Source organism: Cucurbita pepo, chromosome 15 (genome assembly GCF_057944985.1).
Source record: "Cucurbita pepo subsp. pepo isolate OVF chromosome 15, ASM5794498v1, whole genome shotgun sequence".
Classification (NCBI taxonomy): Eukaryota; Viridiplantae; Streptophyta; class Magnoliopsida; order Cucurbitales; family Cucurbitaceae; genus Cucurbita; species Cucurbita pepo.
Window position 1 is genome coordinate 10,068,317 of NC_141812.1, and position 21,755 is coordinate 10,090,071.

At 35.9% G+C, this 21,755-nt stretch overlaps 3 protein-coding genes across 4 annotated transcripts; all 3 read left to right on the plus strand.

The window, feature by feature from the left end:
- Nucleotides 1-2,145: 2,145 nt before the first annotated feature.
- On the plus strand, nucleotides 2,146-5,780 carry LOC111776417 (bZIP transcription factor 29). Its single transcript, XM_087117952.1, has 5 exons — nucleotides 2,146-2,399; nucleotides 2,590-3,911; nucleotides 3,995-4,127; nucleotides 4,217-4,301; nucleotides 5,317-5,780. Exons 2-5 carry the CDS (start codon nucleotides 2,650-2,652, stop codon nucleotides 5,517-5,519), a joined length of 1,683 nt encoding a protein of 560 aa, XP_086974078.1. The 5' UTR covers nucleotides 2,146-2,399; nucleotides 2,590-2,649; the 3' UTR covers nucleotides 5,520-5,780.
- A 3,723-nt stretch (nucleotides 5,781-9,503) lies between these two features.
- On the plus strand, nucleotides 9,504-13,397 carry LOC147789341 (bZIP transcription factor 29-like). Its single transcript, XM_087117953.1, has 5 exons — nucleotides 9,504-9,803; nucleotides 9,947-11,392; nucleotides 11,477-11,609; nucleotides 11,698-11,782; nucleotides 12,953-13,397. The coding sequence occupies exons 2-5, from the start codon at nucleotides 10,116-10,118 to the stop codon at nucleotides 13,159-13,161; spliced, it is 1,704 nt and encodes a 567-aa protein (XP_086974079.1). The 5' UTR covers nucleotides 9,504-9,803; nucleotides 9,947-10,115; the 3' UTR covers nucleotides 13,162-13,397.
- A 1,547-nt stretch (nucleotides 13,398-14,944) lies between these two features.
- Nucleotides 14,945-20,748, plus strand: LOC111811451 (FMN-linked oxidoreductases superfamily protein). Of its 2 annotated transcripts, none has more exons than XM_087118290.1 (10): nucleotides 14,945-15,307; nucleotides 15,665-15,781; nucleotides 15,880-16,116; nucleotides 16,353-16,602; nucleotides 16,675-16,931; nucleotides 17,115-17,387; nucleotides 18,713-18,994; nucleotides 19,081-19,201; nucleotides 20,129-20,298; nucleotides 20,377-20,748. In XM_087118290.1, exons 1-10 carry the CDS (start codon nucleotides 15,020-15,022, stop codon nucleotides 20,473-20,475), a joined length of 2,094 nt encoding a protein of 697 aa, XP_086974416.1. In that variant the 5' UTR covers nucleotides 14,945-15,019; the 3' UTR covers nucleotides 20,476-20,748. The 2 variants fall into 2 exon arrangements, with proteins under 2 accessions (XP_086974416.1, XP_023554076.2); XM_023698308.2 differs by having other exon boundaries at nucleotides 16,353-16,599.
- The last annotated feature ends 1,007 nt before the right edge of the window (nucleotides 20,749-21,755 follow it).

The window sequence follows — 21,755 nt, forward strand, 5'->3', positions numbered from 1 at the left end:
CAGCTCAAGTCTACCGATAATAGATATTATTCTCTTTGGACTTTTCGGGATTTCTCTCAAGGTTTGTAAAATGCGTCTGCTATGAAGAATTTTCCACACACTTATAAAGAATGTTTCGTTATTCTTCTCAACCAATGTGGGTTCTTACAATCCCCCTCCTTTGGGACCTAGTGTTCTCGTTGACACATTGTCTAGTGTCCACCTCCTTTCGGGGTTCAGCCTCCTTGCTGACATATTGTCCCGTGTCTGGCTCTGATACCATTTGTAACAGCTCAAGTCTACCGATAATAGATATTATTCTCTTTGGGCTTTTCGGGATTTCTCTCAAGGTTTTTAAAACGCGTCTGCTAGGAAGAGTTTTCCACACACTTATAAAGAATGCCTCGTTCTTCTTCTCAACCGATGTGGGATTTTACAATCCACCCCCTTTGAAACCTAGTGTCCTCGCTGACACACCGCCTAGTGTCCACCTCCTCTCAGGTTCAACCTACTCGCTAGCAAATTGTCTCGTGTCTGACTTAGATACCATTTGTAACAGCTCAAGTCTACCGATAATAGATATTATTCTCTTTGGGCTTTTTTGGATTTCTCTCAAGGTTTTTAAAACGCGTTTGCTAGGAAGAGTTTTCCACACACTTATAAAGAATGCCTCGTTCTTCTTCTCAACCGATGTGGGATCTTACAATCCACCTCCTTTGGGGCCCAGTGTCCTCGCTGACAGACCGCCTAGTGTCCACCTCCTCTCGAGGTTCAGCCTACTTGCTAGTAAATTGTCTCATGTCTGCCTCTGATACCATTTGTAACAGCTGATATTATTCTCTTTGGATTTTTCCTAACAATAGGCTTGGGCCGTATACTAATAATATCCTAAAAATGCCATTTTTTAAAATTAAAAATAACATATTTTACAATAAAATAAAACAAAAATTCAAATAAATATTAAGAAAACAATTTAAAATGTAAAAAAATATATAAAATTGAAATAATGGTTTAATAAAATAGAAATCAGCGGCACTAATCAGGAAATAAAAGTCAACTAAAGGGCTTCTTGTAAAACGTGTATTAAATAATAATAATAAAGAGCTAATAACGGTTGCCCACAACCCAAAAACCTTATCCTATATATTTTTTTATAAATAAAAAAATTATTTATTTATTTTTTCTAGATAATATAATTTTAACTCTTTTTTTATTACCATTTTAAAATAAAGAATCAAATTCTTTTTTGTTAATCGTGCAAGCAATATTTTCTCCAATGAGGGTTTGTTTTATTTTAAAAAGAAAACAAATTTTAATTTAAATAGTGATATAAATAATTTAAATTTTACAAATTAATTTATAGGTAATACATAAAATATCCTTATAAACCAACCCGAGTCATTTTAACATGTTATTTTAGAAAAATTATCGAGAGATCACCCCACATAGAATTGCTCAAAACAAACTCAACTATGAAGTTTTTACTATTAAGCTAGGGTAAAAATTCATTGTTGAGTTTTTTTACGATTAACCCATTGTGGGTAAAAACCCATTTTTTTTTTTTAGTTTCTAGCTTCCGTCCAAACTCAACTAGAAAATTTTTAGTTCATTTATGTACCATTGTTTATTCGGATGCCGTATATTTAGCGGTTAAAACGAAAGAGCTCGGTTACAAAAGTAAATTAAAAGGTAAAATTTAATTCACCATGGTAAAAACCCAAAACTATTTCCCATACATAATAATAATAATAATAATAATAATAATAATAATAATAATAATAATAATAATAGTAATATTCAAGTATTTTTTTCTTTTAATAATGAATTTTCCAATTTTGCCATTTATATTTTATTTTTATTCCTTCTAAATGGAAATTCCAACGTGGAAAGCTAAAAAAAAGAGAAGAAATTAAATATTTGGAGGAAAAAGGATATAATATTAATTAATTAATTAAAATTTTTGTTTAAAAAATTGAAAATTTTTAGAACCTTATCCCGACATGTAATCTTATAGAATTTAATCACAAAATAATTTAATTGAAATTTGGGCAATAAAAAAATAAATAAATAAAAAAGGGCCGAAATGCGGTCGGAATGAAATTGAAATGCAAGGAAAATGCAAATTCGGGTGAAATGCAAATTCTTATTAAATTCACGCGTACGCGTCATGAAAATCGGTGTACCAGGAGGAGTCGTCATCGTTATTGTGAGTGTGGGAGAAAATTTAGAGAGAGAAATCGCCGGCGTTATCTCGGGATTCCCGCCGGGAAATTAGTTTAAAGCTCACGCGCTGGTTTTTGACCGGAAAATGCTTCATCTTCTAGAAATGTTGTGGCATTTGGACTGAAGGCTAGTTGTTCGTTTGAACGTCGTTGGCTTTTGTGGACGCCATTTCTGAGTTTCTTGCTGCTGGTTAGGAGGTATTACTAAAGCTATGAAGTGTTCATTATCGTCAATGAGGAGTCATTTGCTTTATTTTTGAACGTTTTGTAGCTTTTTTAGTTGTTTCATTGATTTTTTAGGTTCAGTTCGTGAAGTTTTCTTTGTTTAATGTATGGCAGATTGAATGGTTGATTGTTTTTGTTTATGATTGGAATTCAATTTGCATAGCTGTGGGAATTGGTGATCTAGGTTACTTCCGATCAGAGTTACGTAAGTGTTTGAGGCGAAATGGGTGATACTGAAGATGTTCATACTGATAGCTTTCGAAATCTTCAATGTTCGTTTGGAACATCTTCCTCCTCTTCTGTGAAGCATAATTTCTCTATGGATCAGCTTAAAATTTCTCAAATGAACTGCTCACAAGGCCGTCCACAGCATTTTCAGTCGAATTTTCTTGGAGATAATAATCGAAGAATTGGGATACCACCGCAGATCCCACCAATCTCTCCGTATTCTCAGATCCCGGTGTCGCGTCCGATGAACCAGCATAGTTATAGCCCTGTTCCTACTCATTCACGATCGTTATCTCAGCCTTCTTTCTTCTCTTTCGATTCTTTGCCGCCTTTAAGCCCCTCTCCATTTCGGGACTCCCCCTCTACATCGAATTCAGATCAGGTTTCTGCAGACACATCAATGGAGGATAGGGATGCTAGTTCACATTCTTTGTTGCCTCCCTCACCTTATATGAGGGCCAATTCTTCGCAGATGGGAGATGCTTTACCCCCTCGTAAAGCACATAGGCGGTCCAATAGTGATATTCCATTTGGATTATCTTCGATGATTCAGTCATCTCCTCTTCTCCCTTTAAGTGGCTCAGGTGGATTGGAGCGATCAACAAATAGTAAAGAGAATGTGGGCATGTTTAAGCCGGGTAGCCAGTTTGTTAAAAGAGAGCCTAGTTTGGAGAAAGGCATTGATAACAATTTGGAAGGAATGGGTGAAAGGAAGCCCGAAGGGGACACTGTGGATGATTTATTCTCTGCTTATATGAATTTGGATAATATTGATTTGTTCAACTCCTCTGGGGCCAACGACAAGAATGGTCATGAGAAACGGGAGGATTTGGATAGTAGAGGTAGTGGAACAAAGACAAATGGGGGTGAGAGCAGTGATAATGAAGCAGAAAGCAGTGTAAATGAAAGTGGGGATAGCGCTCAAATGCCTGGATTGAATTCCTCTGCTGAAAAGAGGGAAGGGATCAAACGAACTGCAGGGGGCGATATTGCTCCAACGACCAGACATTATCGAAGTGTCTCCATGGATAGTTTCATGGGGAAGCTGCAGTTTGGTGATGAGTCGCCCAAAATGCCTCCTACACCACCTGGTGTTCGTCCGGGGCAACTTTCATCAAACAACTTAGTTGATGGTAATTCAGCTCCATTCAGCTTGGAGTTTGGTAATGGTGAGTTCAGTGGGGCCGAACTGAAGAAAATCATGGCGAACGACAAACTTGCTGAGATTGCACTATCTGATCCCAAGCGTGCTAAGAGGTATTGTAAATCATGTTTGCAACTGATTTACTAAATTGACTTTATCCAGTGATTGCTAATCTTGAGTTATGGATTTACTTCAGGATCTTGGCCAACCGTCAATCTGCTGCTCGATCGAAAGAACGTAAAATGCGATATATATCTGAGTTGGAACACAAGGTTCAGACTCTACAGACAGAAGCTACCACGCTGTCTGCCCAACTCACACTTCTACAGGTAGAGATTTTGAGCAGTGACAACTATTTTCTATCTCCATTTTCTGTGCCTAAATTTTCGAGTTTTTACTGTGACTATTTCATATTTAGCGAGACTCAGTTGGACTTACAAATCAGAATAATGAGCTGAAGTTTCGTCTCCAAGCCATGGAACAGCAAGCACAATTACGGGATGGTATTGATTCCTTTTCTTTTAGTTATGTTCCTTTAATACTTGATTGGAAAGGTTTTTTCTTCCATAGCATTGAATCATGAATTAACTTTTACTATGTTAGCTTAATATTTCTGCTACATTACTCTCTGTATATTTTTAGTATTTGTCAGATTAATGCTTTGGAAACCATATCTTTTAGTGTTTTTTTTTTCAGTATTGAACCATGAATCCTTCTGACTGGCATGGCTCAGTTTTCAGACAGTATCATTGTCAATACAATACAAGTTCATACCTCTCTTTAGTACATTATAATGGAATGTTACTTGTTGTTTTACCCATCATCGTGGCTTGTAGAGTTTTCAATTTTTATCATTAGATTACTGGTAAACTGGTACATGTCAGCGGACCATAGACGCTCTGTAGTTCATGGCTAGGCTAACTACTAGGCCACTTTCTCTTCTTTCATCGTACATCAACACTCAAGGTAGACTCCAAGTAGACGCGTCTGTGAGATCCCACATCGGTTGGAGAGGGGAGCAAAATTTATTATGCCCTCTTGCTTAGCAATTCTGAAATTTGTTTTTAGCTTATTATACTAGCTCCCTGAGATCCCACATTGGTTGGAGAGGGGAACGAAACAATCCTTATAAGGGTGTGGAAATCTTTCCCTAACAGACGCATTTTAAAACCTGAAGGACAATATCTGCTAGCGGTGAGATTGGACTGTTACATTTCTAACCGAAGACAATGGCCTCTCACTCTTATTTTATATTTTATATGGTAATCTATAGCTTGCTTTTGGTGAGGGCTTTTACTTGATCCTTATTTCGTCAAATGATAGTGAAGTCTTCTTGGGACGAAGAATAAGTTTCAGAACAATCATCCATCCGTTGCTTTGTATTGCAGTTGATATAAGCCTTTCTGATAATTACCCTTTTCCTTTTTGTGCTAAATGGAAAACCCTTCTGAATTTGCTTGACATGAGTTCTTCCTCTTCTGCATTTCTTGTCAATGAAATTGTTATCAAATGTGGCAGCTCTAAATGAAGCGTTAACCGGGGAGGTTCAGAGATTGAAGCTCGCTACAACCGATATAAACGCGCAATCTCATCCCTCAAACGGGGTAATGTCTCAATCATCCATGAATCACCATGGACTCCAGCTTCAGCTTCAGCAGCAGCACCAACAACATATGCAGCAGAATGGCAATGCAACCACAAAACCAGAGTCCAACCAATAATTATTATTGGTTTGTTTCTGGTTCATTCATAGAAGTATTCATTATTATAAGTTAGCTTCTTATTATTTGGATTTGTCACATATCCACCCCAACACAGTCTTTCTAAAGTTGTGTAAATCACACACTTATAATTTTTATGCTTTATTTTCAATTGTTTAGTGAGTCTAGGCGAATCTTGTTACCCAAAAGAGAAGTGTACTCATGATTAATTACTTTATATGATATTTTAGAATGGGAATTCCCTTTCTTTCCTTCTGTCAAGTAGTGATCCCTTAACAATCTAAATCATTCTATTTGATTTGATTTGATTTCTAATCATTTTACAGGTGATTAGGCATTTCAAATTGTTGCAGGTTCTTGGAGTCTATTCAATGATTCCACCAACAAATAGAGCTTGGTTCCCACTATTTGAGCATCCCATTTGGTTGGTAATGTATCTTATTCTTTTGCCATTTATATTTAGTCACATTATCATATCAGTTTTTTTCAGTATGTCTGGCATGATCTTAATGATTGATAAGATGGCTAATATTTAATGTTTGATTGCTTAATTATCATGGTGGCTATAAAGGTGGATTTTACATAATTGTACAAGTAGTTGTTGTATACTCGTATTAGATGACTTAAATATAAGCTTTAGGAGGAGATTGTATTTGAGATCTCACATTCTATTTACCTCGTTCAAGAATAAAGAGGAGAAAGAAAGAACAGAAAATATCCAATTTATCGTAATCGATTAGTTAACATGTTGGTTAACCGTATTATGAAACACGGAAAAAAATTATTGGCTTATCAAATTATCTATGGAGCCATAAAAAAATATTTTAGATTTTCTCATAACGATCAAATTACAAGGGGAATGCATGCTATTTCCATTTCTTCACATCCTACCCAACCCAGCTATGATGTCTCGTAGATAGCTAGGTCAGTTGATTGTTGTCTCGGAAGATATATCAACCATGGAAGGTTTCCTATAAGCCAGAAGGTCCTACTAAGTGGTCTAAGTCGCCTTGAGATTGGCTCTATCTCTTGGATTGATAGTATCTTACAGCACCCAATATCTAAAACTAAAAAGTGAAAACCAGAACCTCGGCTTGGCTAGGTTTCAAGGAAAGAGCCTTCATGACCCATTTTTTTTTGTCATCATATGGAAGAGATGGAACGAAGCATTCTTTATAAAGATGTGAAAATCTCTCTCTAATAGATGCATTTTAAAAACCGTGAGGTTGACGATAATACGTAATGGGTCAAAACAGACAATATCTGCTAGCAGTGGACTTGGGCTGTTACAAATGGTATCAAAGCCTGACATCGGGCGATGTGCCAGCGAAGATGCTGGACTCCCAAGGGAGGTGAATTGTGAGACCTACCTCGGTTGAAAAGTGGAACAAAACATTCCTTATAAGGGTGTAGAAACCTCTCCCTAGTAGACGTGCTTTCAAAATTGTGAAACTGATGTTATCTACTAGCGATAGGCTTGAACTGTTACATACTAGGCTAAAAAGGTCGCATACGATAGGTTAGGTACTTTTTAGCCCATATTTATTTGGTTAAATCGTCTTTTAGTCCCTATATGTTTAACTTTAGTCCCTATACTATTTCCCGTCCTTACTCGTAACAAGGATTAATAAAATATCAGTTCGAGTAAACTTTAGTCATAATAGGATAGTGATGATGAAACTGATCCAAAATTTTGAATCATAATCATTGGATTCACATCCTAAGCTTTATGCATGCACAAGGTTGTCCATATGAATTGACAAAGGACGCTTCTTATTCCAACTGTGATACATTCATGAATTAGGTAAACTTGACTGAATTCACTGTACTTCAATGTTTCTTGATTAATTATTATTGTTTATTCTCTTTCTTGATGGCTTTCAAACATGTGCTACAAATTTAAGTGTCTTTAGACCGTTAGATGTATTTTTATCGTTCAGGTGGTTTATGTCCCGTTTGATAACCGTTTCGTGGTTCGTTTCTTTGTAATAGCATGATTTTTATGTTTATTCGATACAATGTTTGGTTTCTTAGTTAGATTCTTAAAAACAAAAAAAAAACGTGTTTGTAATGTCCCACATTGGTTGGGGAGGAGAACAAAACACCCTTTATAAGTGTGTGGAAACATTTCCCTAGTAGACGCGTTTTAAAGCTTTGAGGGGAAGCCCGAAAGGGAAAACACAAGAGAACAATATTTGCTAGCGGTGGATTTGGGTCGTTGCCGTTCTTATAAAAATTATTATTATTCTTTAGTTTCTAAATTTTTGATTGAATTTTAAAAACATCGGTTGGAAAGTAAATTACAAAATAAAGAAACTTAGAGATCGAAGTAATGGTTGTTATAAGTTTAAATTTTTAAAACCAAATACTTATCGAATTAAGTTTAGAAAAATTGAATAACGGGTTGGTTTTGGTCGAACAGATATCATTAAATTTTAATAGGTTTTGGCTGTCGATATTTTATATCATTAAAATTTAATAAATATTTAATAGGTTTTTAAATTTGTAATATTTTCAAAGTTTAGAGTTACATTAGAAATAAAATTTTATATTTAATAGATTAATTAAATTTAAAATTTTTACTATAGGATTAAAAGTTTGAGGAATATATTAAATATTTTCGTATTTGAGTAAACTATTGAATAAAAAATTAAAAATTTATGAAATAAATAAACACAAAATTAAAATTAAAAGTTAATAAACTAAATTATATATAAATACAAAATTAAAATTAAAGGTTAATAAACTAAATTTATATATATATCTGTGTGTGATTTCACATTTTAAATGTGAAGGTTGATTATTGTTAAATTATGAGTTTCATTTATTGTTATTATTATTATTATTATTATTATTATTTGATACCATTTATTGCGTTACACTCTAATTGATTGAATTCGAAGCAAAATAATGTCACGAGTGATAATATTAGTGATTCTTTATTTGTCTTATTATCATCATCCGAAATCATTAAAATTAAATACAAATACTTGAAACCTCAATTTACAGATAATTTTAATTTTAGTTTCTAAATTAAAAAAATAAAAATAAAAACAAGCTCGTTGACTATCTATTTCTCCATTTTTAAATCCATTTTCAGCTTTAAAAAATATTAGTAAAATTTAAATATTTTTAATGTGCTTATTTTCTTTATTAAATTTGCCTTAGATTTTTAAAAATATCTTAAAATAATAAAATAAAATAAATAATAACCAAAAGTATCCTGAAATGGAATTAAAAAAAAAAAAATCAAAATCAAAATTTGGGAAAAAAATAATCCATTTAAAATTTTAGAATATCAAATTAATTTTATATTTTAAATGACACACCCAAATTTTAGAGATATAAATTAATATTTTTCCAATTTATAAAAATTAAATAAAAAATTTAAGTAATTGTTTTTAATAATATACGACAATATTTGATTTGATAAAGTTAAAAGTGGAGAGTAATGATTGAAATACAAATTTAGAGAAAAATATAATTTTTTTAATTAACAATAATTTTCAACTAAATTATTATAATTTGGAAATATGGATACTAATTTATTACAAAATAATAATAATAACAATAATAGATAAATCATTAAATTCATAATTAAAATTATTTTTTATTTTTTAGATTTAATGAAATGTAATTTGATATATTGATTAGGGAACAGATATATTAATAAACTATAAATACTAAATTAAAAATTAAGCTATAATTTTGATAAGCTTTTACGGCCGAAATAAAATTATTATAAAATTTTAAATAATTAATTAAAAAAAATATATATTAAATTTATATTTTCATAAATTAAAAAAAAAATAAGTGTTTTTATTTGGATAAATAAGAATCTAATGTAATATTTGAGAATTTAACTGCTAAATAAATTTATGTGAAAATATGGCGGGGGGAAAAGTCGAAATGCGGTCGGAATGAAATTGAAATGTAGGCGAAATTCAAATTCGACTGAAATGCAAATTCTTATTAAATTCACGCGTACGCGTCATGGAAATCGGTGTACCAGTAGTCGTCGTCATCGTCATCTTCGTCGTGAGTGAGAGAGAAAGTGCCGAAGGGATTTTTAGAGAGAGAAATCGCCGGCGTCCTCGTGATTTTCGCCGGCGGATTGCTTTTTTAAAGCTCGCTGTTAATTTTGGACTGAAATGCTTTTCTCTATTGCGGAGAATTAAGGTTTTTTGTTTAAGTTCTGCCGCCGTCGGAGGAGGGAGGTCAGGAACGTTCCAGCGAGGGCATTGTCGAGCTTCCGGCCGGCTTGGAGTGATTACTTTCTTTGAGGTATTTCTAACTGCTGCGGAATGTCTATTATTGTTAATGGAACTCATTGCTTTACTTTTGAATGTTCTTGAGCTCTTTTATGTTGTTTTTGTGATTTTCTGGTTTGGTATATATGAGGTTTTATTTCGATTAATCTGTTGCAGATTTTGAGGGCGATTGGTTGTGTTTATGATTGGGAGTTTGGCACTCAATTGTGATTGAACTGTGGTGGAGTTGCGTAGGTTTGTGAAGTGGTGACTTGGGCTTTTTTTCTTCTTCTTCTTCTGATTCTCGAGCACTATCATTCGCTGAGACGTTGATTTTTGAGGCGAAATGGGAGATACTGACGATGCTAATGCTGGGAACATGCGAAATCTTCAATGTTCGTATGGAGCATCTTCTTCTTTTGCTGGAAATCTTCCTTTGTCGATGGATCAACTTAAAATTTCTCAAATGAACTGCTCACAAATTCGTCCACCACACTTTCAGTCAAATTTTCTCAGTGATAATAGTAGAAGAATTGGGATTCCTCCTAGTCCCAACTCACCGCAGATCCCACCGATTTCGCCGTATTCTCAGATCCCGATCTCGCGTCCGATGAACCAGCAAAATTATAGCCCAGTGCCTACTCATTCCCGATCGTTATCTCAGCCTTCTTTCTTTTCTCTCGATTCTTTGCCCCCTTTAAGCCCGTCTCCATTTCGCGAGTCCCCATCTACATCGAATTCAGATCAGGTTTCTGCAGATACATCAATGGAGGATAGGGATAACAGTTCCCATTCTTTGTTGCCTCCCTCACCTTATATGAGAGCCAATTCTTCTAAGATGGGAGATTCTTTACCTCCTCGTAAAGCACATAGGCGGTCTAGTAGTGATATTCCATTTGGATTATCTTCAATGATTCAGCCATCTCCTCTTCTCCCATTCAGTAGCTCTGGTGGATTGGAGCGATCTACGAGTAGTAAAGAGAATGCTGGCATGTTAAAGCCCGCCAGCCAGTTAGTTAAAAGAGAACATAGTTTGGAGAAAAACGTTGACAACAATTTAGAAGGAATGGGTGAGAGGAAATCCGATGGGGACAATGTGGACGACTTATTTTCTGCTTATATGAATTTGGATAATATTGATTTATTCAACTCTTCTGGGACGAACGACAAGAACGGTCATGAGAATCGAGAGGATTTGGATAGTAGGGGTAGTGGAACGAAGACAAATGGGGGCGAGAGCAGTGATAATGAAGCAGAAAGCAGTGTAAATGAGAGTGGGGATAGCGCTCAAATGCCTCGATTGAATTCCTCTGCTGAAAAGAGGGAAGGGATCAAACGAACTGCAGGGGGCGATATTGCTCCAACGACCAGACATTATCGAAGTGTCTCCATGGATAGTTTCATGGGGAAGCTGCAGTTTGGTGAAGAGTCACCCAAAATGCCTCCTACACCACCTGGTGTTCGTCCGGGGCAACTTTCTTCAAACAACTTAGTTGACGGTAATTCAGCTTCATTCAGCTTGGAGTTTGGTAATGGTGAGTTCAGTGGGGCTGAACTGAAGAAAATCATGGCAAATGACAAACTTGCCGAGATTGCTTTGACCGATCCCAAGCGTGCAAAGAGGTATAGGCAAATTACGTCACTGACCGATTTACTTAAATTACTTAAATCTGTTGATTTGTAAACTTGAGCAATAAATTTCCTCAGGATCTTGGCCAACCGTCAGTCTGCTGCTCGATCAAAAGAACGAAAGATGCGGTATATATCCGAGTTGGAACACAAGGTTCAGACTCTTCAGACAGAAGCTACCACACTGTCTGCCCAACTCACTCTTTTACAGGTTAAATTCTTGAGTATTGACAATTATTTTCTATTTCCATTTTCCTGCTGCTAAATCCTCAGTTTTCGCATAATTGCTCTGTATTCAGAGAGATTCAGTAGGGCTTACAAACCAGAATAATGAACTGAAGTTCCGTCTTCAAGCCATGGAACAACAAGCACAACTACGGGATGGTATTGACACTTCTCTTTTACCTTTTTCCTCCTGTATGTCTCTGAAACAGTTTTCCATCAAAGCATCGTTTCAGTGAGCTGTTTGAAACTGTGTCAGCCATTTTTTTTTTCTGGAAAATGACCTTCAATTTACTTATCTTCATTGATAAGCTCGAATCTTTGAAAAACTCATCTTGGGTTTTTGTAAGTATTGAATATGGGTTCTTTTCACTTCATAGGCCTTAGTTATCAGGTTGTATAATTGTAGCCAATCCGAGTTCATACCTCTCTCCTGTACATTGATCTGGAATGCTGTTTTTTTACTATTGTCGTGTTACTTATAACTTTTATTAAGAAATGTTGGTACATATTAGCGGGCCGTAGGCTTCCCGGAGTTCATTGCTTACTCTATTGTACATTTTAACTTGAAGCGGTTGTCAGCATTGGTTAGGAATCACTAACCTCCACAGTAGTATGATATAGTCCCCTTTGAGCATAAGCTCTCGTGGCTTTAGTTTTGGTTTCCCCAACAAGCCTCATACCATTGGAGATGTATTCCTTATTTATAAAGCCACGATCAACCCCATAATTAGCCGATGTGGGACTCCTCTTCCAACCATCCTCAACAACATTATCTATCACTGAATTTTATTCATAAACCACACAAGAATCTGACTCCCTTTCTCTCTAGCTCTTAGGCTTAGTTCGTTATGGAATGTGAGATCCCACATCGATCAGAGAGAGGAATGAGTGCCAGCGAGGACGCTGGGCTCCAAATGGAGGTGGATTGTGAGATCTCACATCGGTTGGAGAGGGGAACGAAGCATTCTTTATATGAGTGTGGAAACTCTCCCTAGCAGACGTGCTTTAAAAACCTTGAGGGGAAGCCCGAAAGGAAAAGTCCAAATAGAACAATATTTACTAGCTGTGCGCTTGGGGTGTTTCAAATAGTTGGAGGGGACTAATATTTACAATTTAGATTCTCAAATGAACCCTCATTTCTGCAGTATAACAAACGACTGGAATTTCATTATCGATTAATCAAGAAGATTATCTTGACCGTTGTTTTTTACTTATCTCCTTTTCACCTTGAACCGATGCTGTTACTCCGTTGATCACGTAGATAGTAGTTCTTGCAGAATTCACTTATACTTTCCTTTTTTATTTATAAATCTTTATCAAACGTGACAGCTCTTAATGAAACCTTAACTGCGGAGGTTCAGAGATTGAAACTCGCTACGATGGAGCTAAACGCGCAGTCTCATCCCTCTAACGGAGTAATGCCCCAATCTTCCATCAGCCACCATAGCCTCCAGCTTCAGCTTCAGCACCACCAACAACAACAGCAACAGATGCAGCAGAATGGGAGTGCAACCACAAAGCCTGAATCCAACCAATAAAGTTCGTTGATGAAGATGGATGAGCTTCATTGTCTCTTTGATCACCTTGTTCATCACCATCACTGTAAGCTAGCTCCTCATTGTTGCTACCATTTTAAAGTTGTGTAAATCACAGTTGGCTTTTATGCTTTGTTTTAAATACTTCACTTAATGTGTAGGCAAACTTGTTACAAAAAAAGATAAGTGTTGTTTGGATGATAATTACTTTATATCATATTGTAGCATTTGAAACCTTATCTTCCTGATTCTCCTGTTGAGTTCGTATGCTTTCTCATCCGATTATTACAGAGATGAAACCTAATTCAGAATATGAACCATAAAAGAAAATACCGACTAAACCGATCACAGGAATACTAGTTACACAGTAACTATTATCCAAAGAGAAATCCTTCCTGTAGTCTCGGCTATTTGTCCCACTTCCCTACCCATTTCATCAAGTGTTCGTGCTAGCGACAGGAACAGTCATAGATAATTATGAATATTACAAAAATACCTTGAACTTTGTCATGATATTACCTGGTCCGTCCTTCAAGTATAAATTGGTTGGAATTTCCCTGTAGTCTTGTACATTTGTCCCACTTCCCTTCTCATTTGATCCTTCTACACAGTCCTAGATAATTATGAGAGTATATTACAAAAATACCTTAAACGATATTACCTAGTCAGTTCTTCCTTCAACAACTTCCCTTCACATTTGGTCGTAAACAGTCGTAGATAATTATGAGAGTATATTACAAAAATACCTTAAACTTGATATTACTTTGGTCCGTCCTTCCTTCAAGTAAAAATTCGTTGGAATTTGTTTTCAAATACCTATGTTTGTAAATGTTTCACAACTATCGTAGAAAACGACGTAACTCTTAGTGAGAAATACTCACACACTATTAAAATCAATCGAGAAGAGATTACACGATATGTAAACTATTGCACTTTGTGCTTCCTTTATATTTTTTAGATGAAAATTTAGGTGGAGAGATATTTATAATAGATATAATTATTATATTTTAATAGAAAATAGTTAGAATTTTGGATGAAAATTAATATATGAAATGAACGTGTCGATGAAAATTAATATATGAAATGAACTTGGCGATGATGTGAAATGTGTAGTTTTGTTGGAGTTCTGGTGCATATTTTTTTCTTTAAGATAAGTTTAATGATATCTAATGTAACGTCTGATTTGAATTCTAAACATGGAATGTAAATCTATCACCGAATCGTTCTCGTTTATATTAACTTTAACGAATCAAGCCAAAAATCAAAAAAACTTCTTAATTAGGGTTTATATTTAATATTTTGAATTCATGTGTCATAATTTTAAGAACGATAAACATATTCAACAAAAAAAAATACAATTTGTGCTTAATATATTTATGGTATTGTCGTCATTAACTAAAATGTTGACAAAAAGCCTTCTTTTTTTTATTTTTACTAGTAAAAATTTTCAGTAAAAATTAATAATTACTTTATCACTCAAATGTAAAAATTTAGTTAATGTAATTCCAATAAATTTTTAAACGAGACATTATTATTAGTTTATAGTAAATTTTTTTTTATATCCAATTTAGTAAAATAAAAATTAACTAATTATATATACTAATATTTAAAATTTATTAATTAGATTGATTTATAGTATAAAATAATAGCGACTTACGTCATAAAAATAGATTAAAAAAATAAAATTTGGAAGTTATTTTAATTTTTTAAAAGAAAATTATTTAGAATATTGCCATTTAATGACAGGGCGAAGCCCTAGCATAGTACAAGTCCTTCATATTCAAACGGTTTTGACGTAACTTCTTGTTTCCAATCTTTCAGTTACTCGTGCGCCCTAGCGCAGCCTCCCACTCGCCCACTAATGGAAGACTCGGTTTCGGCGGAGCTCCGAGTCACCACGGCGGTTTCCGAGGAGCCGGCTTCTCTGTCGGCCTCTACCGGAGCTCAGTTGACGCCTGAAGAATTGGTGGCCAAGGCCATAGCCCCTGTTAAGCGTGAATATCTTCGTCCTCCGCCGGTGAGGTCCTCCGGTAACAACGTGAAGGATGCCGCTTCCACTGGTAAGAATGATGGTGATGATAAGGCTGCTCCGTCTAGCTTGGTGAAGGAGAAGAAGTCCAAACGTCAAATGAAACGAGAACGCCGTCAGGTTCCTAGTCATTCATGTCGCTTTGTGTTTTTGTAGTGAAAGTTAGCCTGCGTCATTTCTAGTTTTGGATTTTGCTTTCCTAAGCATCACTTGAAATCTAGTTGAAGTGCCTGAAACCTTTTTGAATTGAATGGAGCTTGGAATATGACGTTCCTATCTGAAATTGATGGTTGACGGTTGATTAAACACTATAAAACACTTGCAAACGATTGTGATGAGTATCACTGCCTTCAACTCGGTCTTTTTGCTTGTTGTTTGTATATTTTTGTTGATTCCATGAAGAAAAATGATTCTAAGTATACTTTATAGGCTCTTCGATAATTTCCAGATTATGAATAGCAGATGTACTCTGTACAGGAACAGAAGTCCACTAGCCATTTATGTCCTGAAATAGCAAAGACAGGAGATGTTAGCTCGTGTCGGTATAGTGATAAATGCCGCTTTAGCCATGATATTGAAGCCTTTAAATCTCAGGTAGTGCATTTAAAATCCCACTTCTAGCCCCCTTTTCTTTATCTAACAAATTTATTTGTGAGTTTACCTTTATTTTGACAAGAGGTTTATGATCACAGAAACCAGCAGATCTCGATGGAGAGTGTCCCTTCAGTGGTGCCGAACAACTTTGCCCCTACGGTTTAGCGTGTAGATTTGCAGGGACCCACAAGGAAGGTGTTCCTGCTGGTTCGTCAGTTTCTTTGAAGAAATGCTCCGAAATGAATGGACTGAATAAAGATGTTCAGAAGCTCTTATGGAAGAACAAAATGAAATTTCCAAAAGCTGATGCCAAACTCAAAGAACTTGGGCTCTTGGTATAACCAGAAAGCATACTTTGTATTTTTTCTGAGAGCTTTATCTTTGTCATGGGACGTGACTCAGTATTTTTATTTCTCCTCGCATGCCTATGTATCACTTTGTTTTGATTAGATAAGGGGTGAAGAAGCTACATCTTTTAAGGAATAGACTAATGCATTTCTTAATCTGTTACCCGTAATGTTATCTGGTTCCATCGAATAATGAGACATTGACGTAAGTTTGGCGTTGTTAGGGGCATGGAAAGTCAAAATCGAGGGTCAAAGAAGAGAAGGAAGATGCTGTATCAAATGATACTGTTGCAGACAGAACATGCCGTAGCGAAGTGAATAATGACATGGATGCGGACTTAGATATCCCTGTGGAAGTTCCAGAAGAAAATGGGCAGACCGAAGGAACATTTTCATCTGATGAATCTCGACCCCTGAAGAAACCGAAATCCATGTCTTCAGAGAACTGTCATTCTGATAAAATTGACAATGGTGGTTCATATGTTATTACTTTATCTTATAGTTTCATCTTTCTCTTGTTATTTATATCTCTCATGTGTGCAACAGGTGCATGTATGATTGATGCAACTATTAGTGAGGGCCATACACCAATTGAGTCTGAACTCATGAACGACAGTGTACTTCCTGATAGTGATGCAAGCCTTAAATCACATCCCCGCGAAAAAAAACTTATTGATTTTAGAGATAAGCTGTATCTTGCCCCTCTGACCACTGTTGGGAATCTTCCCTTCAGAAGAGTTTGCAAAGTTTTAGGAGCAGATGTGACATGCGGTGAAATGGCAATGTGTACAAATCTTTTGCAGGTTGTGTATGCAGTTATATATTCTCTAACATGGTTTGGCCCTTTTCGTTTTAATCTAAAATGTCATTGTTCATTATTTGGCATGATTCTCACTCATTCACTTTTTAATGATGTTTCTATTTCATATTTCTTAAGATGAGTTAAATTAAACATTCTTTTATATTATTTGTCTCGTGCGGTATAGGGTCAAGCTTCAGAATGGGCATTGTTGAGACGACATTCCTCAGAAGATCTATTTGGTGTTCAGATATGCGGTGCATATCCAGACACAGTATCACGTGCTGTAGAACTTATAGACAAAGAATGCGTGATCGACTTCATTGACATAAACATGGGATGCCCAATTGACATTGTTGTCAATAAGGGTGCTGGATCAGCTCTTCTTATGAAGCCAATGCGCATGAAAAGTGTAGTAGAAACCGCTTCCGGAATTGTGGATACACCCATAACAATTAAGGTATTGATTATACTTGGGTACTTATTTCAATGGAACGACCAAAATTAACTGATGAAGTTGCTTCTAACTGAGGTTATGGGCACTCTCCTTACGTTTCTCTTTTTCTTCCTTTGTGTTGTGAGTTTTTCATTGCCCTAAATTTGTTACATGAATTGGTGATGGTATCGTGGGAGTTTAGGAGGGCAAAGTTAAATGAAATGAGACGAATGAATACTTTTGGAGAATTTAAGAGACTAAAAGCTCAAAGGTTGTAATTGTTAGACGAACACGACTCTCCACAATGGTATGATATTGTCCACTTTGAGCATAACCTCTCATGGCTTTACTTTGGGCTTCCTGAAAAGGCCTCATACCAATGGTGAGAGTATTCTTTGATTATAAACCCATGATCATTCCCTAAATTAGTCGATGTGGGACTTTCATCATCCAACAGTAATTAGGTGGATCTAGCACATACGAGTTGTTTTCTTATTTTGCATTCATAAGATTGAATTCTAGGAATTGAGTTGAAGATTAACAAATGCCATGGACCCCTTGATTTTTGGAAAGCTGTCTTCTGTATTAGTTTACATGAGGATAGTAAAAGGTGGTTTCTTGATAGCTCCCTCGAGGAGGATCCCTTCATAGCTCCCTCTTAGGTGTTTGAAAGATGAGAGATGTCAAGCAGCTAAATGTTTTCATTTGGTTTGAGCCACAACTCTTTCTTATAGTTGGCAAGGCTTTTTCGGGGACTAGCCCGCTTCCCATTACTCAACGAAGGCTTCCCATTGTCCGGTTCTTTCTGGAATATGGGATCGTTTTAGATCGTACCCGAGCAGCCCACTCCCAACCTTCACTCAGTCGTCAGGCTGCATTTGAACTAGAGTGGCTGAAATCCGAGTCCGGGTCCCGGCTGCATCAGGGAGGGGTAGAAGCAATGGATCGAGTGTATGGATTCTTCTCGTCTTGGGGATCATCTCTCCTAGTCTTGATCTAGTCGGTCCCCTCGGAATGATCTCGAGCTACTTACTCCCTCTCCTCTTCTCGTGGAGCTACTTCCTCTCGCTGCTTCGTTCCTCTCCGTCAGTGTAGGTAGTGTTTATAAGTTAATTTTCAAAAACCGAATGACCGACCCAAAAAAACAAAAACTGCAACAGCTGGAGAGCTCGAGATCTAGTTTTGATTGTGTATATTAGGGAGTATAATATTGAACCAGCATGTTCTTTCTTAGGGGGAGGGGGATTTAGTGTGGGGAAAGGGAACTGTTACTTGGTAATCTATATGTTTGTTATGTTCTTGGTTTCTCAAGTTCTTCAATTTGTACCATTGTATTTTTCTTGCATTAGGTTCGGACAGGCTACTTTGAAGGGAAAAACCGTATCGATTCACTTATTGCAGACATTGGCAACTGGGGAGCCAGTGCAGTAACCGTTCATGGCCGTACTCGCCAGCAACGTTACAGCAAGCTTGCTGACTGGGAATATATTAATCGCTGTTCCTCGTTAGCTCCTGATTCCCTGCAAGTTATAGGAAATGGGGACGTATTTTCATATGCAGATTGGAATCGACATAAAGTTGAATCCCCAAAGTTAGCTACTTGCATGATTGCTAGAGGAGCCTTAATTAAGGTTTTGTTTGCAGTTTGATGTTCTTTTTATTTGATTCTTCAACTCATTGAAGCTTATGTTGCTATATCATCTGTTGCCCATTGCAGCCTTGGTTATTTACTGAAATTAAGGAACAGAGAAATTGGGACATCACTTCAGGGGAGCGGCTAAACATCTTGAAGGATTTTGTACATTTTGGACTTGAACATTGGGGTTCCGACACAAAAGGTACGTTGCTCGTTGCCTGTTGCTTGTCATACTGCTCGTTGTATTTCGTTGTTGCTACTATTGAACACAATTCTCCGTAGGAAACACTTAGCACTATTTATTAAGGGAAAAGAATACAAGACATTCGGTAGAAACTATAATCGACCATAGACCAATTTCCTTTTTATTTGGGATGGGAGTATTGACTACACCCAAAATTCTGAGCTTCATGTTACTCCTACCAAGCAAGCCACATGTTAGATCCGGGCATCCCAATTTGATTGAATGAATGGGATGACAGTTTTTGATTCTGAATCTGTAAAATCAAAATTTTGATCAGATCACAGGTAGCAATATACTAAGCCTTTCCTTTCTCATTTGATCTAATCTTTAGAGTCCCCGATTGTCTCGAGACAATCGGGAGATGGGATGACCTATTACATGCTAGAGCTTATCGAAAAGAAAGAAGTTCATTTTTTTGAGACAATCGAGAGATGGGATGATCTATTACATGCTAGAGCTTATCGAAAAGAAAGAAGTTCCTTTTTTTAAGATTCAAATAAAAAAAAGCCCATTATCCATTCAATATAATAGTGATTGTATGCTCGAGCAATCAGATACTTTCATGAGTCCATATATAAAGTATCTTCCTCCTTTCAGTAACTCAAAACGAAATTCGATTACTTTGTGCTCTGTATTTCTTTTGGGATAAAAATCTAAGTAGGGTGGAGGGGTATTTATAGTATAAGCTAGACAATCTTTTTCCTAAAAAATCTAGGTATCTTTATTCTCTGACCACATAAATCATTGTCCTAAAATGAGTATATAATGAGCTCATACAATTATTGGGCTTGACCCTATATTGGGCTAGTGATGATATTTTAACGGCCACCCGGCTTCTTCAGCTGATTTTTATGCTATCCTTTCTTCCCATTGTTAAATCTGCAGGTGTCGAGACAACAAGGCATTTCTTATTGGAATGGCTTAGCTACACATGTAGATATATTCCCGTTGGTCTTCTGGATGTTGTTCCCCAACGTTTGAACTGGCGCCCGCCGTCGTATTTTGGCCGGGATGACCTCGAGACGCTCATGTCCTCCGACTCTGCAGCTGACTGGGTAATACATTTTTACATTTTAGTTCAAAGTGTGCTCAAGCAAATCGACCTCGAATTGTAATCCCTTCCATTGTTACAGATTAAGATCTCAGAGATGTTGCTCGGTAAAGTTCCCGATGCCTTCTCGTTCGCTCCCAAACACAAGTCCAACGCCTACGACCGAGCCGAAAATGGCTGATTCGGATTCATCACTGCAAAAGATCCGATCACTGAAATTCAAATTCGTTCTTCTGGTGCACACATAAACTGAGACACTTTCCATTGCCATTGGCAGTATTGTAAGGCCTTGGCTGGTTGAAGAGCTAATTTAGTTATTTTCACGAATTATTTATGTATTTATGTTCCAATTACATGATAATTCAGGTGCTCTACGCAGCTGTAAATTTATTTATTAATTATTATACTTTACTTACATATATTTATTTTAATTATTATTATTATTTTGCTCAAACTTTTAAATTTATTTTATTTAATTTTTAAAATTTCAAATGGTTTATTTTACTTTTAATTTTTGAAAGTGTCTATTTTAGTGATATAATATCTATTATTTATTTATTCATTTATTTTGATTTTAGTGAAATAATGACATGGTTTTGAGTACGATCTTATTAAAAAAAATTAATAAATTTATTAAAAAATAGAATTATGAGCATGATTTAGGCAAGTAATATTTTAATAATTTATAAATTAAAATAGATGTTTTAAAAGTTTAGAACTAAAATAAAATTATAGTTTCACTCTAGAAATAGAATTGAATAAAGGTAAAAATAAATTTTTTTAAAAAATTAGGATTATAAAATTTTAAATTTATTTTAAAATATTAGAACGCAGGGAATACTGGGGAATACTATCTCCATTGTTATGAGGGGGAGTCTAAAGTAAAGCCAGCTCAACGTGACTATCTCCTTTGTTATGAGGCCTTTTGGGGGAGTCTAAAGCAAAGCCATGAGAGCTTATGCTCAAAGGGGATAATATCATACCATTGTGGAGAGTTGTGTTCGTCTAACATGGTATCAGAGCCATGTCTAAACTTAGCCATGTCAATAGAATCCTCAAATATCGAATAAAGAATTGTGAGTCTCGAAGGTGTAGCAAAAGTGTCAAATATCGAATAAAGAATTGTGAGTCTCGAAGGTGTAGCAAAAGTGACTAGAGTGTCAAACAAAGGGTGTACTTTGTTCGAGGGCTCTAGAGAATGGAGTCGAGCTTCGATTAAGGGAAGACTATTCGAGAGCTCCACAAGCCTTAGGGAAGCCTTATAGTGTACTTTGTTCGAGGGGAGGATTGTTGAGAATTATTGGGAGTGAGTCCCACATTAATTAATTTAGAGGAAGATCATGGGTTTATAAGTGGGGAATACTATCTCCATTCGTATGAGGTCCTTTGGGGAGAAAGTATTCCTTGATTATAAACTCATGTGGGACTTTCATCATCCAACACCTCCCCTCGTACAAAGTA